This window comes from Gekko japonicus, unplaced genomic scaffold (assembly GCF_001447785.1).
Source record: "Gekko japonicus isolate JY-2015 unplaced genomic scaffold, Gekko_japonicus_V1.1 scaffold536, whole genome shotgun sequence".
NCBI lineage: Eukaryota > Metazoa > Chordata > Lepidosauria > Squamata > Gekkonidae > Gekko > Gekko japonicus.
Window position 1 is genome coordinate 10,669 of NW_015176467.1, and position 18,533 is coordinate 29,201.

Sequence of the window (18,533 nt, forward strand, 5' to 3'; positions counted from 1 at the left end):
CCTGGAGATTTGGGGGCAGAACATCTCCAGGTGTCACCTGGAGGCTGACAATCCTAAAGGTGGTAGATGTCTTCATGTGAGGACTGGACAGGCCCGTGGCCATGATATTGTGGATTGTGGGGCAAATTTTGTTCTGGCAGGGCTGAAGTTCTCAGTGCAGAAAGAAAAGCCATTTGGCCCATAGAAAGCTCTCAATTGCAAGCTGTCAACCATTTTAGATGACAGTTTTCAGCTGCTGCAGGTTCATCACATTTGCCAGCCTAAGCAACGATTCTGAGAACAAGCCAGCAGGTGGAGGTTATGACTTCTATAGTCAAGAAAGCTAACACGTCTTAAGCAGAGAAACTCTCTTAGAGGAGACCAGTTTCTTGACACAGAGTTAGAAGGGATCCAAGAGGTCACCCACTCCAACCCCCCTTGCTCGGTGTGGGAATTAGTCAACTACAGCACACCACTCTGCTTAAAGGAGTGCATGCCTTTAAAAAAATGTTAAACATTGTTGAAAAAAGCATTTACAGGAAAAATTCTTGTGGGGCTGTGCCTTCAAGAAAGGGGGCGGAGCCCCCAAAGGCCCCACCATAGCTACGGGCCTGGGACTGGACCATTTCAACCTTCCCAGAGCAGGAAAGTGGAGGTAAATGACCTCTGGTTAATTATATAATGTCAAATTTTCCTATACTCTGCTTATGTGCACGTAGGATCAAGTCCCCCAAATACCTCCATTCTTGCTTGTTTTACGTCATCAACCTCGTCGTCTTCAAACAAGGACAGGAGTTCCCCGGTCTGATCGATAGAGATAAGGAAGTCTTGAGCAATCTTCTGGCGCTTGTTGATGCTGCTGCCGCCGCCGCCGCCGCCACCAGGTTTGTCTGAAAGAAACGGAAAAGGCAAGCGATCACTGGCGGCATTTTGGTGCAACGGCTAAAAGTGTCGGGAAAAAATTAATTCTCAAGGGCAAATGGACACTGCAGACCAACATATCCATACCTGTAAAGTAAAACAGGAGCGGAGACATTTTAAGACATTAAATGTTATCCCCTGATTCAGTTGCTAACTTGGGGCAATATTGTTTATCTGCCTTGGTGCAGACAGACTATACAAAACAGCAATACTGATCAGCCAGATGCCCAAATCACTACTATTTCCTCGTCAAGACGTTACTCTCTTGGCAATCACTTCATAGCAGAGATTCACGTGAAGCAATATTTTGGCGAATGGGCCCTCCATACCACCCACCACTATATTCTAGCAAGCATTTCTGAATGGGATAGTAGGATGCATAATGAGCCCATTCATAAGAATGGGATCTGGCCCCAAAATTGATTAATCAGTAAACACAGCAGCATGAATCAGTTGTATATACAGAAGGTAGCTTGTCAAATTAGCATGCAAAACAGTGAAAATGTTTTTTTAACAGCCTGTCGTTCTTTTTATCTGTTAAAAAAACATCTTCACTGTTTTGCATGCTAACTCGACAAGCCACCCGGTATATATACAGCTATGATCTGTAATTCCATTTCATTGTCTGACGAAGTGTGCGTGCACGCGAAATCTCGCACTTTGTCGGTCTCAAAGGTGCCACTGGACTCTAACTCTGTTCTGTCTACAGTTCTATCTACAGTGTCACAGTTTTAACCTGCTCTGCTTCCAAGAAGCTCAGGATGTCAAAGGGGGGAAAAAAAACCTTCTAAGACAACTTGGTTGGAGAAAATAAGTCATCCCCTTTTATGCAAACGGAAGATCGAGGGCAGACAAACTGCATCGTTTTAAAGAGTAATGCTACTGGTTCAGCTAGTGAAGATCTGCCCTCGGGATTACAAATCCTGACTCACAAAATGGGAGAAAGAAAGGCGCTTTTAATATATACTGGCTGCTTAAAACTTTAGACACCTCCTGGCCATATATCAGAATTAAGTGACCGTAGATTATAGTCGCTCCATAAAATATGTCAGATTCTTTGATAATAAATTAACAAAATGTCTCTTCAAATGAATTCTGAAGCCAAACACCTCCTCCCCACCCACCCAGCATATGCATAGCCTGTCTCATGTAAATTACACACCCTGAAATCAATTAAGCCTTATAATCAACCCCAGTTCCTTACTTCAACACAGTTCTTGAAGCTAAGCGGCTCTACTTATCACTAGGTTTCCGGACTGACAGGCTCTACTCTATGAGTAATCTGGACGGGAAAGCACAAGGTTATATGGAGTTCCCAACTAAGTCAATATTTTTCAATGTTTAAAGCTATCTGCATGAGGGATATATTTTCCATACGGTCTGTACGGCGGCATATGTCGAATATTCCCCACAGAAAGCCAAATCATTTCAAAAGCTTCTCTACCTTCCAGAAGATCATCCTCTTCAATCCCTTTGACGATTTTAGATTTGTAGTCTCGGAAAAACATATATTTGAGTAGCCTTCTGAGCTTTTTCTAGGAGGGGGAAGGAGAACACAGACATCTATTAGAATCTACTGCCTGCCTGCCTTTAAGAACCACTGCAGGGACGTGAACATATTTTATTAGAATATACATCCACAATTATGAACAGACACTCACAATCACAGACAAGATCCTATTTCAACATTCAAGTCTAGTTGGAGTTAAGAAATTACTACATTAAGGCTGTCAATAAACAGGGAAAAAATCAGACCCCCCACCACACCCCCAGTGCATATATATTTTAATTCTAGGCTTTTAAAAAATACTTTATAAATTTTTCAGCAACAGTAACAAAACAGCTAGGTACAATACAACTTGAGTGTAAGAAAGTAACAATATACCATGTATATTATGGCTGTGTACAAGGTTTCGACATTCAATATATTCCAAAATACATCTCCGAACTTTTCAAAAGTATAACAATTCCTGGTAATATGGGTTATTTGGGACTATACCTCCTTCTGCTAAATAGTTTACAACAGGAAGCCAAACAGCTCTGAACATTTTTGACTGCTTTCTAAATTTATTGTTATGGCATATGCTGTAATTTGACTATGGAGAAAATGTTCCCATAGTTTATTTTGCCAGAAAGGAAGTGTTGGGCTATTTTTGCATCTCCATTTTTGTGCAATTTTGATTCTTGCAATTGCAATGAGTGTCTTCATTAGGCATTGCATACTGTTTCTTCGGCTGAAACTTCCTTTGCTATGTGCTCTAGGTGGAAAGTAGCCAGTAAACCAGTCAGACTGTGCAATGAGGACTTCTTCTGTTTACTGCAGAAACAGGCAGGTGAGTGGATATAGCCGGATACCAAAGAGAATGGTTCGTGTTCTGGGTTAAGCAAACTCCATTCCTCCTTGGAAACTGTGCAATAGCCTTGCGTTGATTGCAGAGTAAGATAATTGCCCCAAAGCACTCGGGTATTGATTTAATTTGGGCTGAGAGCTTTGAACGAAGTCAATCACCTGTGATTTTTACAGCTTAGAAAATACTCTAAATGGCCTTCTCTGTATTTTTTTTTTAACGTCTGCTATTGTAAGTCCCTTCACCGAATGTTTTTACACATGTCAACATTCATGCGGCAAGGCGACACCTGCCAATCAGCTCACATTGATTGTCTGGATGGAGGGACCAGGCACCAGTTTGTCGTAAGTTTGATTCCACCGGGTCCCATATTTACCCACCTGATTGCAACGGAGCACCGGTTTAGGATTCTTCCATTGTTAACTCAAGACTCAATCTAGATGGTTTCTTACAAGAGTTGTATGTGTCAGACCGGACTATGCTGGGCAGCAACTCAACAAGCTTTTTGGGAAACCAAAGTCTGCATTTCCAGGTTGAAATTTAGGATTTCGTATCTTTCATTTTATTGATTTTGATCATTTATACCCCACCTTCCTGCACTCCTCAGGGTCACCAAGGTGGCTAACAGGTGGAAAACATACATAATAAAAACACGGCTTAAACACCAATGGAACCAACAAAAACACATTCAGACAATTAAAACCAAGTTAAAATACGCATGATGCAATTCCGCAGGGCCTGTAAGGCAGAGGTATTCCGCTGGGCTTTTAGTTGAGGGCAGCAATGGGAGGCTGAGACTGGCACCGCCCCTCTCTTTCCATGGCCTCCTCGTACCCTTCCCTGCACTGCCATGCGGAACAGCGTTGTGGCCGACAAAGGAGGAACTCTATTGGCATCCTGGATAGGTTTAATTTACTGTTCTGTTGGTGTTTTTAATTAAGCATTAATAGTATTTTTAAATATTTTACCAGGTTGTAAATCGCCCAGAGCCTGCTTGCAGGGTGGGCGATTCATAAGACTAATAAATAATAATTATAATCATTATAATAATAACATATAACAATAAAATGCATACAAAAAGACAACAATTAAAAACGGGGCAGGAAGGAGGGATCCCTGAGGGAACACCAAATGAAAAAATGCATGTGGGTTATTTATTTAGAATACTTCTATGCTGCCACTTTAGAGTTCTGTTCAAGGCAGTGTAGAATAAGAAGAGAAGGGAAGAGATTGGATTTATACCCCGCCCTTCACTTGGGAGTCTTAGAGCAGCTTACAAACTCCTTTCCTTTCCCCTCCCCACAACAGACACCCCGTGAGGTAGGTGGGGCTGAGAGAGCTCTTGACAGAAACTGCTCTTTTTCAAGAACAGCTCTTATCAGAACTACGGCTTGCCCAAGGTCATCCAGCCAGGTGCAAGTGGAGGAGTGGGGAATCAAACCCGGTTCTCCTAGATTAGAGTCCGCGCACTTAACCACTACACCAAAGTAACAGAACAATTTAGAGTCCAGTGGCACCTTTAAGACCAACAAAAGTCGTAGAAAACAAGCCATTTATTTATTTATTTACCAAACTTCTCCCTTGAGGAACTCAAGGCAGTTAAGAATATATGTTTATGTCCACTGGACATAAATAGGGTTGCCAGGCTACTGGCGGGGGGTGGGAGGAACTTACTGGCAGCAAACCGAGGCCTAGGCCTTAAACCCGTGATGTTTCAACATCACTTTCAGCACACATGGAAGTGATGTCATCATGTCTGGGGCAGGGGGCACCCTCCTCCATTGCGAGGTGTGGTGGGAGCATCGGCGGCGGCAGAGCGACGAGGCAGCGGCTGGGTGAGCCCTGGTGGCCAGCAAAGTGCAACATCGAGCGGTGGAACGGATGACGGCAGAGGCGGAGGCGGAAAGTGCGGTGACGCGGAGGCGCAAGCGCGGCGGAGCCGAAATGGACATTAGCCGGAGCCGCGCTGATGCAAACTGTGCACCAGATGGGCCCGCTGAAGAAAGGAAGACCTATCCCTGGACGCCAGGACAAAAGCACTGATCCCGAAGACCGCAGGAAGAAGTAGGAGCCGAGCCGGAGAACAGCAAACTCCACCACCTGGGTGCCGGTAGGCAGCCCCTGCCCCTGTACCATGTGGCCGTAGATAGGGAAAGTAGACTTAGACTTTGTATGTAAACCGCCCAGAGACCCTTCGGGGTCAGGGCGGTATATAAGCCGAATGTATAAATAAATAAATAAATAAATAAATAAATAAATAAAATGTCAATGGCGACATGGGGATGCTCTGGTATTTGGGCCAAAACTCTATGGCAGAAGCCATTTTTACCATAGAATCATAGAGTTGAAAGGGACCTCCAGGGTCATCTAGTCCAACCCCATGCACAATGCAGGAAATTCACAACTACCTCTCCCTCCACACCCTCATTGACGCCTGCTCCATGCCCAGGAAATGGTAAAAAAAAAAACCTCCAAAATCCTTGGCCAAAGTGGCCTGGAGAAAATTGCTTCCTGACCACAAAGTGGTGATCAACATTTCCCTGGACCTGAAGGGCCACGAGATCTAAGCACTGAGGCAACCCATCCTGACCTCCCTCTCCTGATCTGCCTAAGTTCACAGAGTCAGCATTGCTGTCAGATGGCCATCTAGCTTCTGTTTGAAAACCTTCAAAGAAGGAGAGCCCACCACCTCTCAAAGAAACCTGTTCCACTAGGAACCACACTGTCAGGGAATTCTTCCTAATGTTTCTGAAAACTCTTTTTGGTCCGACCTTCTGGGGCAACAGAAAACAACTCTGCACCATCCTCTATAGGACAGCCCTTCAAGTACTTGAAGATGGTTATCGTATCACCTCTCAGTCATCTCCTCTCCAGGCGAAACATACTGAGCTCCTTCAACCTTCAATCAAACATCAGAGTTTACCCAAAGACCAGAATTTACCCAAACAACAGAGCATCCACGCGTAGCCAGCACACTTCTGGTGTGCATCACATTGCTGGCGACAAAGGCCTAGGCCTCTGTTTGCTGCTGGTAAGTCCCCCCACGAACCAGCAGAACAGTGCCAGGGGGAGGGCCCCCAAAGCGGGGGATCACCTGCCCCAGTTGGGAGGGGCTGGAAACCCTACACATAAACAGCAGAAAACTATCCATAAAACAGACCTCAGACCAGAAGCAGATCATTAATAAAGGTAGTTAAGATAAAGTCCCTAATTTAAACCCTGAGTAAAAAGCTGTGTTTTGGTCTGGTGCCTAAAAGAAAACAAAAGTAGGGGCCCGGTGAGCCTGGAGGGGGAAGGCATTCCAAAGGCAAGGTGCCAACACAGAAAAGGCCCTGTCTCTAGTTGCCACCTGCCTCACCTCCGATACTGGCCCGTAGCTAACGTGGGGCCCACGGGGCCTGGCCCCCTAGTCTTTCTTCTGGGGGCCCTCCTTCCTGGGCTGCCCCCAAAGTGCCCCAACTTGCCACCTGCATTGTGCTTCGATTTAATTAGCTGGTGACCCCCTCCCCCAAAATTCCCTAGCTACGGGGCTGCCTCTGAAGGCAGGGGCACAGAGAGCAGAGCTGGAAAGGCAGATCTTCACTGGCAGTATGGGAGGAGACAGTAATCGTAAATCTGCACCATGATGAATCAGAAGCCAAATTACTAGTTATAACAAAATAATGCTTTTAATAAATACCCTGCTTTTAAAAATTAGGATTACATAACCCACAGGAGTTGAGTCGATTTCATAACCTGCGGAACACAGTGTCCACAATACGCCTTACTGCCGTACCTTATCTTTCCGCATCAAGAAAAGAATATCCTCTGCAGAAATGACTCTGGCTCCTCTCATCTGAGAGACCTCAGAAGCTTGCTGCAACTGTGAACACAAAAAAACGGGGAGATGGTTGGTGTCGGTGTGCCACACTCGGTAGGAATGCGGGTTTCTTTTTAAGCATCAGCCAAAAGTAATTGCAATATAGAAAAGGAACACTTTGGAAGAACATAAAAATTCCAGGAAACGATACCATTCATCGGGAGAATTCTGGAAGATAAGCATTAAAAGATAACCACCAGTAAAACTCCAACCTCTGTCTTCACTCCCCGATTTAGGATTGTCTGTTTCGCTAACCTCATTCTGGCAGCTGCTACTGCAAAAGCAGTTTATCTTTGGGTCTCCCCCTCTTAAAATGATATGCCTTTTAGAAGGAATTGTGGCATGTAAGGCATCTTACAGAATTAGAGACAACAATCTGGCATTCACATCGAGATCGCAAACAATGGGGGGGGGGGAGAGACATCCTACAACCTGCAGTTCACAATTCTGGCACTGCAACTGGGCTAATTTCCCAGTATTTCCCTTCTAGTGGTCTGGTCTGCACTACTTGAAATTTCTGGGTGGGGAAAGCTGCTCTCAGAGCCATATGTTAGATCGCTGGGATATGTTTCAAATTTATGCTGTTCTTCAAATGCCTCAGACCAAGGAGTAGAAGCTGATTCAATAAAGCAGCAGCGCATCTTGGTTTTCTAGTCCTCCTACCATTATTATTATTGTTGTTGTTGTTGTTGTTGTTGTTACATTGTTATGCCGCCTTTCCACCCTATCCAGGTCCCCGAGGTGGCAAATATAAAAAAAGTAAAACATCTGAATAATTAAAAATGATTTTTAAATTATAAAATGATTCAGTAAAAATACCTAAATGCCACCAGAACCAAGAAGGAAGGCCCGTAACCATTACTGAAACAAATGAAACAAAAAGAAGTCTTCACTTGCTGGCAGAAGACAGATTAATCTCCCTGGGAAGGGACTTCCAAAGTTTTGGTGCCGCAACCAAGAAGGCCCTGTCTCAGGTCGCTACCCATCTAGCCTTAGATGATGGGGGCAATCAAAGCAGGGCCTAAACACACAACATTTAAAAATGTGTGCTCTACAGTATCCACCAGTGTGTCAGGGAATGACAGAGAAGTGAAGAGGAAGAAGAAACTGAGGAGGAGGAGAAAGAGGAGGAGACTGGATTTATACCCTGCCCTTCACTACACGAAGAAGTCTGAGGCTGCAGTCACGCGCACCAGTTGAAGCGGAGAGGAAGCGAGACTATTTCCTCCAGAGGAATTTGACACACAGTCGCCACCTCGCTTTGTAGCTGTGGGCACAGCCTGTCAATGCGTGATCAGACACAACTGCGGGTGAGTCATTTTTTGGGGGGGGCCATTTGTTTCCCATGCGTATGAATGAGGAATCGCACCTCCGCACTGAGGACCCCCTATGGAGTATGCGATGATGCACATATTGTGAAGGGGGGGGGAAATGGCACCGTGCTGGGAAGGCCTGATCAGACCATCCCAATGGCATGAGTGCGTGCTTGTCCAATGAGACTGGGGAAAGTCCGTCCGTGGCCCGTCGGAACCCATTTAGTACTGCATTTTCCCCAGTGTCTTTTAACTCTGCTTCTGCGGTGAAGCAGCATGGGTTGCCGACGACTGCGGGAGGCTTCCCAGATGTTGCTGTCTGATCGCTCCCTTTAGATCCGTCAGGCATTCGCACCTATGTTGGATCTAAAGGTCCGTATGATTGCAGCCTCAGAGTGGCTTACAATCTCCTTTCCCTTCCCCTCCCCACAACAGACATCCTGTGAGGTAGGCAGGGCCGAGAGAGCTCTTTCGAGAACTGCCCTTTAGAGAGAACAGCTCTAAAAGAACAGCTCTAAAAGAATTTGTGACTGACCCAAGGTCACACCAGCATCTGCATGTGGAGGAGTGGGGAATCAAACCCAGTTCTCCCAGATTGGAGTCCTTGCTCCCAACCACTACACTAAAACCGTCTGTGCACTTTTCCACTATTCCACTTTTTCTTGAGATACGCCAGTCCATTTACCGACGCTGCTGTCGGAGTTTGATTGTGTTCAGCTGTCGATTGTATGTTGTGGTTTGCTGTACAAGTCACTTTTATCATTTATTAAACCATATCAAATGCATAGCTAGAAAGTGGTGGCAGAAATAAATCAGTACTGGGGTGTCCATGACAGAAGAGGCCATTTAAAAAAAAGAAGAAAAGAATCCAGCTGGGACTTAGGGAGAGATAAGAGTTCATCATCCGAGCTTGGGGGGGGGGGAATTAGAACTGCAAGAGGAGAAAGTGGTTTCCCCAAAAGAAGGCCCCATCAACTGAGGCCTGGAATTTTCAGGCCCTTGGTGACAACCTTGGGAACTCTGGCTGCGGTCACATGGAGCATTAACCATAGGTGGATTTTCCAGGTGCGATCACACCGCCACATCTGGGAAGCGTAGAGCTCCCGTGGCTCACCCGAGGCTTCCCGCCGAAGATCCGGGGCAAAAAACTAGTACCTCCGAGGTACTAGTTTCCGGAAACCACGGGTGACTGACCCAAGGTCACACCAGCAGCTGCATGTGGAGGAGTGGGGAATCAAACCCGGTTCTCCCAGATTGGAGTCCATGCTCCCAACCACTACACCAAATCCGTCTGTGCACTTTTCCACTATTCCACTTTTTCTTGAGATACGCCAGTCCATTCACTGACGCTGCTGTCGGAGTTTGATCGTATTCAGCTGTCGACTGTATGTCGTGGTTTGCCGTACAAGTCACTTTTATCACTTATTAAACCATATCAAATGCATAGCTAGAAAGTGGTGGCAGAAATAAATCAGTACTGGGGTGTCCGTTTTTTTTTAAAAAAAAAGAAGAAGAAGAATCCAGCTGGGACTTAGGGAGAGATAAGAGTTCATCATCTGAGTTTGGGGGGGGGGATTAGTGCTGCAAGAGGAGAAAGTGGTTTCCCCCACAGAAGGCCCCATCAACTGATGTCTGGGATTTTCAGGCCCTTGGTGACAACAAGTGGAACCTCTGTTGGCCTGTCCAGCTCTTAGAGGCAACACACCTCTACTCTCTAATCCATTTTTCAGTTCAGTCTTCGTGTTTCCGCTGTACTCGTACCTGGTAATAGCAGAATATATTTTATCTACATGCAAAAATGTTCTCTGTAAAGCCAGCCTCTACACATACAGTACACATCCTGCCCTTGCATCCTGCTCCCTTTATTAGAAGTCTGCTGAGCTTTGTAAGATCAATAGAGGTCTTGGTCCTGCACAGATTTTCGGATGCACCGGGAAGTGTCAGCGGAGGATGTAACAACAGTCCGTCCTGGGACAGGAAGCTCTGCCTACCCCAAATCCACTGGACTGCAAGAATGGATTCCAGAGTTGGAGAGTCGCAAGAGAGGCACATTTCCACACAGCTTAACACTCTGAAGACATTCACAGGGTGGGCCCAAATATTGCTTTACATTCCTAGCATGGGCTGAGAACTGTTCAGAACTTTTGACTCTGGCTGAACTACCTCCAGGAGCTGCGGTGGCTCAAGTGGTTAAGACGCTGAACTGCAGGCTGTGGAAGGTCGGTAGTTCAGCAGTTCGAGACCCGAGTGTGCCGCATGACGGAGTGAGCTCCCGTCTCTAGTTCCAGCTGCTGCCAACCTAGCAGTTCCAAAGCAAGAAATTGCAAGTAGATAAATAGGTACCACTTCAGTGGGAAGGTAACAGCGTTCCGTGCGCCTTGGTGTTTAGTCATGCCGGCCACATGACCACGGAAACGTCTTCGGACAGCGCTGGCTCTTCGGCTTTGAAACAGAGATGAGCACCGCAACCCTAGAGTCGGATTCGACTGGCTTTCGAGCAAGGGAACCTTTACCTTTACCTTTAAACTACCTCCATCTTTCAAAGATTCGTTACAGACCATTTGAGGTTGCCAACTTCAGCTTGGGAAATTGCTGGGGGGGGTTACTGCTTGGGGAGCCCTATTGATGTCAACACTGGGGCTGGGGAATTCCTAGAGTTTGGGGTGTAGAGCCTGAGAAGGGTGGTGGTTGGGGCCCAGAGTGTTACACTTTGACAAATAGAGCACTAGCTGTAGAGCACGAAGGGTATGCTCCCTGTACTGCCTGGGTCTCCCTGCTCCGAGGACTCTGCCTGCGTATCGTAAATTCTTGACTGTCCCTAAATACAAAATACTTTTCACTAAGGCTAGATTGAATGTTTTACAGTTGGGGGAGTTTTCGGAAGGATTTTTGTGATTGTAAATCAGGGAATCTGGATACTATCTGACACTTCTTTAATTGACTGCAAGAAGCATGAACTCGCTAGAGATAAATGGATCACAGTATATATTCAGAAGTGGAGATGTGTCTCAAAGCAAGAAGCAGTTACAAAGCGCCTGGCCAGTGCAGACCCAAGCGTAACTCTTGCCGATCCGCTGGCCCAGGTCCAGCTGGTGGGGGAACCCTGCCCCCAAAGTGCCTGGACCGGGCAGATGTGCCTGGCACGGTGACAGGGCCAACGTGCTCGCCTGGAGGTGATGTCATCGCGCCAGGCATATCACCGGGGGGGGGGGGGGCCCTGGCATTCAGCCCGAAAACTTTATGGTATTATACAGTTTCTATGATCTAAGTTGATGGACACAGTCTCTATATCACCGAAAAACAGGAAAAACCTGTGACAATATAACGCTAAACAACATTTCATTGAAAAATCATCATAACCATACAAAGTAGAAAAAGTGAACAATTTCCAATAATAGCCACCAGGCTATCACCGGGGGGGGGGGTGCTCTGGCATTCAGCCTGAAAACTTTATGGTATTATACAGTTTCTATGATCTAAGTTGATGGACACAGTCTCTATATCACCGAAAAACAGGAAAAACCTGTGACAATATAACGCTAAACAACATTTCATTGAAAAATCATCATAACCATACAAAGTAGAAAAAGTGAACAAATTCCAATAATAAGTGTACACGGTAGTCTCTGGAATGTCCCGCCGTTTCGACAATAATCTTCTTCTGAACAAAGATGAATAACCTTATCAAATACAACAAGATAACTGTGTAAGATTTATGAACTAATGTACAACTCCTTTAACATTACAGTTGTCAATAAAATTGATATAAAATCCTTACGTGTAATGTCTCTCAAGAATCCATTTCATCTGATTACAAATCAAAATTTCATGGATCTCATTGATGATTCTATAAAATGCAACATACACTTTTACAATTCACGTATAATAATAGTTTTAAGAATACATGGGGATTTATATAAAAAGTTGGCAACCATATAGAAGTAGTTACAGAATCAGGTTGGTTGAGGAAGAGGTAGTTTATAATGCCTACGATGAAGTCCACCTGGTAAGGCATCACAAAACCATTTGCCCACAGAAGGCTCTTCTTGAAACTACAGCTATTATGATTGTTGGTAAGTTGCACATTTGTTCATAAGGAATTGTATGTCACAGCCAATCAAATCACCAATGGCCAGTCAGATGTCTTGCTGGGCAAAAGCCCCACCTGGCCATGCCCATTGCAGAAAACGCTTAGGGGGTGCCGTGGCACCCATGGGCACTGCTTTGGGGACCCCTGCTCTGTACTTTGGAGATCAGTTTTAATTCTGGGAGGTCTTCAATCCCCAGATGGAGGCTGACAACCTTGGATGCACTGCATTAGCCATTAAGAACAAACTAGGCCACTCCCCCTGCAAAGAAAAAGACCAGCCATTAACTAGGAGAGGAGGAAGACAAACAAAGAGTTACATGAGGACACAAGGATACCAAACACACAAAAGAAGAAGACAAAGACAAAAGAGAGACTGCATTATTTTTTTTCTATACTAAATCACACATGCACAAAATGTTAACTGTGGTATGTGCAATACAAAACATGCTGCATGATAAAGCTCGACATTTTTCCTTTGAAAAGATCGGGGTCTTTTCAGCTACAAAGACACTGAGAACTTTCAGGAATCCAGAAGTCACAGTAACATAATCTTACTTGAAACTGGATAGTATAAGAATGTGAAAAATGATAGTTCTATTTCTCTGGCACGGGCAAAGTGGCTTCTTATTCTGATTAGTTTAAGGATACACAAGGTACTTATATTTCCAGCATAAAATACAGAAAAGCTGGGTAAAATTATAATACAAAGAACAGGGTGAATACCTCACTGGTACAATTTGGATGAACCCAGCGGAGCTATATCCAGCATGCATTTACCCAATGCATTCAATAAGTGCTTAGAAAATTGATGTTAGTATGCTGATAATACAACACATCTTTTTCAAATTTCATGTAGAACTGCAGAACCCTTTGAGTTCGACAGATAGTGAAATACAAACCTCTGCTGAGTGGGAGGTAACAAAATTTAACACACTATAGCCACAATTCAGCACAGAGTCAAACACGCTTTTTACTTGCCTCACTTGCAATTCAGAACATGAGATGACAAAAAGAAATCTGATTATATTCTATGCACGCACAAAAAAATTATGTCGTTTTCTTACTCAACTTTCACAAATGCACCAGAAAATGATTTGAAGAAATCCTAAGCTCCATGGGCAAACTAGTGATGGTTTTACTCTGTAGTACTGGCTGAATAAGTATATTATTAATTTGAGAGCCCATGCTGGTAGGCCTTGAAATAGGCCTATTCAGGAGTTAAAAAGATCAACAAAAACAGGAGCTGTTGGGTTGCCATTCCCCCGACAGGGGCGGGGGGTTGTCCGCTTTTGGGCCCCCTGATCTGCTGCCTCGATCCGACCAGCGGGGAGAATCCTGCCCCCAAAGTGCCCCGTTCGTGCCAATGTGCTCGGTGCAATGATGTCACCCGGACGTCATCACGCAGAGCACGTTGTGGGGGGGGGCACTCTATCATTCGAGAAAAAACTCTATGGTTACCAGGTGACTTCCATGTGATGAATGTGGGCAAACCCTGTTAAGTCCTGAGCTTAACAAAGAGTCAGAGAGTGATTTCAACAAAGACTCAAGTTTATTCTTCCACACAATCACTTCTCCAACAAGGTACAACATCTGATAGCCCGAACAGTTTGTCCACTGAAACTGCTCGGTATTTAAACATTCCCAGCTAATATAGCCACTCCTACTTTACAGATAACAACCTATCAGGTTGATCGCATAAAGACCAATCATACACGTTCCCGCTTGCAGCGTGCTTGAATGTGATTGGACCGTTAGTCTTGGACTTGAATCCCCTGTCCAAGACAAAGCTTAACATAGCTTCCCAATGGTATGTTTCACACACATACTAATGTACTCATGGCAGCATCTGAATACATTACAAACCCCCAAAGAGGTCCCAGACAGAGAGAGGGACCTCCCCCACCAGCAACCGGGTAAGATCTGGCAACCCTAAGGCAGAGGTTTCATATAAGGTTGCCCTTACTGTCTTAGAAGCAAAGAAAATTCGAGCCATGGTAGTGTCAGCAGAGTCCAGTTAAGAATCTAACTAGTATTCGACAGATGTCTTTGAGAGGTTTTCAGGTTTTGGGTCACCACACCATCAACACAACAGACTATGCATATCAAGTCTCGTTTCATTCACAAGTTTGTCAGAGTGTGTAGTGTTTCGATATAGTTAATTCGTTGTAGCGTTTCGATATAGTTAATTCGTTTAGCAAGCACTATGGCAGAAATCTCATAGAACCATTCATCAGTTCACTGTGAACGAATACGAGACGATATGCATAGTCCGTTGTGTTGATGGTGCCATCATTAATGATTCCTGAGGAATCGATTAGCTCCAGTAAACTGAATATTGGATAAGAATGTACAAGTCTGAGAACTTTTTTTGGCATAATATATCACGGTGGTTCGGCCCATCTTTACCCACCTGGAGGCTGGCAACCATATACCCAGGTTATGCAGCAGCTTCCATGGCAATGTGGTATCTATCCCTGGTCCTAGTCAAACTCTCTGATAGGTACACCATACTTGCTTTCTGTATATATGTTCCACCAGTGTGGTGTAGTGCTTAAGACTGGCGGACTTTGTTCTGGATCACCGGTTTTGATTCCCCACTACTCCACATGAAGTCTGCTGGGGTGACCTTGGGCCAGTCACTGTCCTCTCAGAACTCTCTCAGACCCACCTGCCTCACAGGGTGTCTGTTGTGGGGAAAGGAAGAGAAGGCAAATGTAAGCCGCTTTGAGACTCCTTAAGGTAGAGAAAAATGGAGTATAAAAACCTACTCTTCTTCTTCATACCAAGTATATTTTTTTAGTAAGCGAGATAGACAATCATTGAAACACTCAAACTGTGATAAAAGGAGGGCTAAATCTATATATCTAATAGCGAACTTGCCCCCATCTGTGCGGATATCTATATCTGCACTTCGGGGGCACTTGGGGGGGAGGGAGAGGTTTGTGCACTCTTGGGGCAGTCCCCAGGGATGCACAAAAATCTGAAAACTAAAAAAAAATATCGGGGGAATGTTTAAATCCCCCCGAAAGTGCCAGAGCGTCCGTGCGCATGCGCACGAACGCTCTGTAGCCAACCTTGCCGCCGCCTCGGAGGCGGGCGGGCGGGTGGGCAAGCGGCCTGGGGAACAGCGAGGCCTGGGGAGGCCCGAGGCAGCCTCGATTCGGGATTCGGAGTCGGACGGGGGGGGAGATACACCCCCGCCGCCGTCCCTCGCCCGTTCCCCGGCCCCGCGGCGCTCTCCCGCTCGCCCACCTTCGCCTCCAGCAGCAGCAGCCAGGGCAGCGCCAAGCACAGGAGCTCCAAGGAGCAGCGGCAACGCGTCCCTCCCATCTCGCCGGCCAGGCGCAGAAAGCGAAAGCGGCCGCTCTCCTGCTGCTCAAGTCGAGACCGAAGGGGCGGGCTCGGGGAGGGGCAAGGGACTTGGCACCTCGGTCCCGGAACCGCCCGGGGACGTGGAACGTGACTCTGAGCATGGGCAGAGAGGGGGGTGGCCCCAGCTTGCTGCTGCTGACGGGGGGGAAGAGAAAGACTGCCCCCCCGCGAGTATCGCGGGTCTCCCCCTTGTAATTGTCCTAAAGTGCAGTGTTACACAAAGTTTTCACTAAGACCATTGTTCATAATTATTACATTTTCATAATAATGACCTCCTGTCAGTAATGGCCAAACTGCTTGCCTACAGGTACAGTATCTAGAATATATAGCTGCTGTACAAATTTGTACTCAAGCCAAATATGGTGAATGGAAACCTAAACTTCATTGCGTTATGTCAAATGCTTTAATCTTTTTGTGGAAACTTTAAAGCCGTGAAATGGCAGTTGGGGGGGGGGGGGGAAAAAAAACAAAGTTGGTTGAACGGGGGTTTTTTTATAGCGCTATTGCAAAAAAAAAAATGAAATGACATCTATTATGTAATTACACTCTGATCAAACAAGAGGAAGGAAGGGCGACGGCGAAGTCACAACAACCCTGTGAGAATAAATTGCTACACTTCCATTCGGTAGAGGCTCTAACATATGGAATGACATTTTTTCAAACGATTCAAAATCAAACTAGCTCAGAGCCAGCCTGAGAAGTCTTTTCCAGTGAGTAAGACGTGACATTAAAAGCTCATCAGGCTAATTCTCAACACTTGGATACAAAGCAGAAAGCCTGCCATGAAGACTTGGATATTTTAAAGCAGTTTAATTCTGGGTATAAGCTTTTTTTGTATCTGAAGAAGTGCGCATGCACACAAAAGCTTATACCGAGAATTAAACTTTGTTGGTCTTAAAGATGCCACGCTGGACTAAAACTCGAATCTGATAGTGTGTGCTATATAAGCTCACTGGAAATCCTCTGAGCTGAGGGTTACAGCAGCAAAGAAATCCTACTTCTCTGCAACCACTGCATCAGCGAGCTCATGTCCATCACAGTTGTTTAAAAGTATTTTGGTGCCTGTTGAATCCAATGTTTGAACCTTTAAATTTTCCAGATTTATTAGTTGTGATACTTTTGCAAAGGTTTTTGACGAGAAAATCTAACTCATACTTGGACTCTGATTGTCATATAGCTAAAACATTACGTTAAAGATAAAGGTTTCCCTTTCTCGAAAGCTAGTCAAATCCAACTCTAGGGGGCGGTGCTCATCTCCGTTTCCATACCGAAGAACCAGCGCTGTCCGAAGACGTTTCCGTGGTCATGTGGCTGGCATGACTAAACGCCGAGGCGCAGGGAACGCTGTTACCTTCCCACTGAAGCGGTACCTATTTATCTACTTGCAATTTCTTGCTTTCAATATGTCAACTGGTCCATTTATGTATTGGGGGGGGGTATTTTTTGCATTTTTGTGTGTGCCCATGCCTGGAAGTTATGGCGACCTCTGTCCTAAGTAATGCCCAAGACCTGGTGAGAGATGTAAGAGTGATTGCACCACTTGGGAACAGTGACCATAATGTTATTGAGTTCAACATTTGTATACACAGGGAATTGGCCAAAAAGACTGACACAACCACTTTTAACTTTAAAAGGGGTAACTTCTCTGATATGAGGGGACATGTGAGGAAGAAACTGAAAGGAAAAGTAGAAAGGGTCGAAACCATTGGGGAAGCTTGGGAACTATTTAAAACTACAATCCTAGAAGCTCAGAAAAATATATACTGCGGGTTAGGAAAGGAACAAATAGGTATAGAAAAAAGCCTGCATGGTTAACAAACAAAGTAATGGAAGCTGTAAAAGGTAAAAAGGATTCCTTTAAGCGTGAGAAGTGCTTGCCCACTCCAGAACCGCTGAGTTCGGGAGGGGTGTTGAAAGACCTGAGTCAGATTGAGGTGACGAGAGAGGAGGTCCTAAAACTGATAGACAACTCAAAAACTGATAAATCACCAGGCCCGGATGGCATACATCCGAGAGTTCTGAAAGAACTCAAATGTGAACTTGTGGATCTCCTGACAAAAATATGTAATCTTTCCTTAAAATCAGCCTCCATTCCTGAGGACTGGAAGGTAGCAAATGTCACTCCCATCTTTAAAAAGGGTTCCAGAGGAGATCCGGGAAATTACAGGCCAGTCAGTCTGACGTCGATACCGGGTAAATTGGTGGAAACTGTTATTAAGGAAAGAATTAGTAAGCACATTGATGAACAAAAACTATTGAGGCAAACTCAGCATGGGTTCTGTAAGGGAAGATATTGTCTCACTAACCTGTTAGTGTTCTTTGAGGGGATGAACAAACATGTGGAAAAGGGGGATCCAATAGATATTATTTACCTTGACTTCCAGAAAGCTTTTGATAAAGTTCCTCATCAAAGACTCCTAAGTAAGCTCAAAAATCATGGGATAAATGGACAAGTCCTTTTGTGGATCAAAAACTGGCTAATTAATAGGAAACAGAGAGTGAGTATAAATGGGAAATTTTCTCAGTGGAGGGTGGTAAGCAGTGGGGTACCGCAGAAATCAGTACTCGGCCCAGTGCTTTTTTTTTTTTTGCTGAGACTTAAAAGAACTGTTTTATTTTATTTTTTAATTTACAATTTTTTATTGAAGTCA

The 18,533-nt window shown here is 45.1% G+C and overlaps 1 protein-coding gene across 1 annotated transcript in view; it reads right to left on the bottom strand.

Moving 5' to 3' along the window:
* Window positions 1-717: 717 nt before the first annotated feature.
* The window catches only part of LOC107123756 (transcription initiation protein SPT3 homolog), a gene marked incomplete at its 3' end in the record, with an annotated part of 250,489 nt that continues 232,673 nt past the window's right edge, over window positions 718-18,533 (bottom strand). Inside the window, exons 3-5 of the mRNA XM_015427097.1 lie at window positions 7,024-7,110; window positions 2,345-2,435; window positions 718-869 (exon numbers count right to left, since the gene is read on the bottom strand). Of these exons, the coding sequence (XP_015282583.1) occupies window positions 718-869; window positions 2,345-2,435; window positions 7,024-7,110 (330 nt within the window). The remainder of the gene's footprint in view (window positions 870-2,344; window positions 2,436-7,023; window positions 7,111-18,533) is intronic.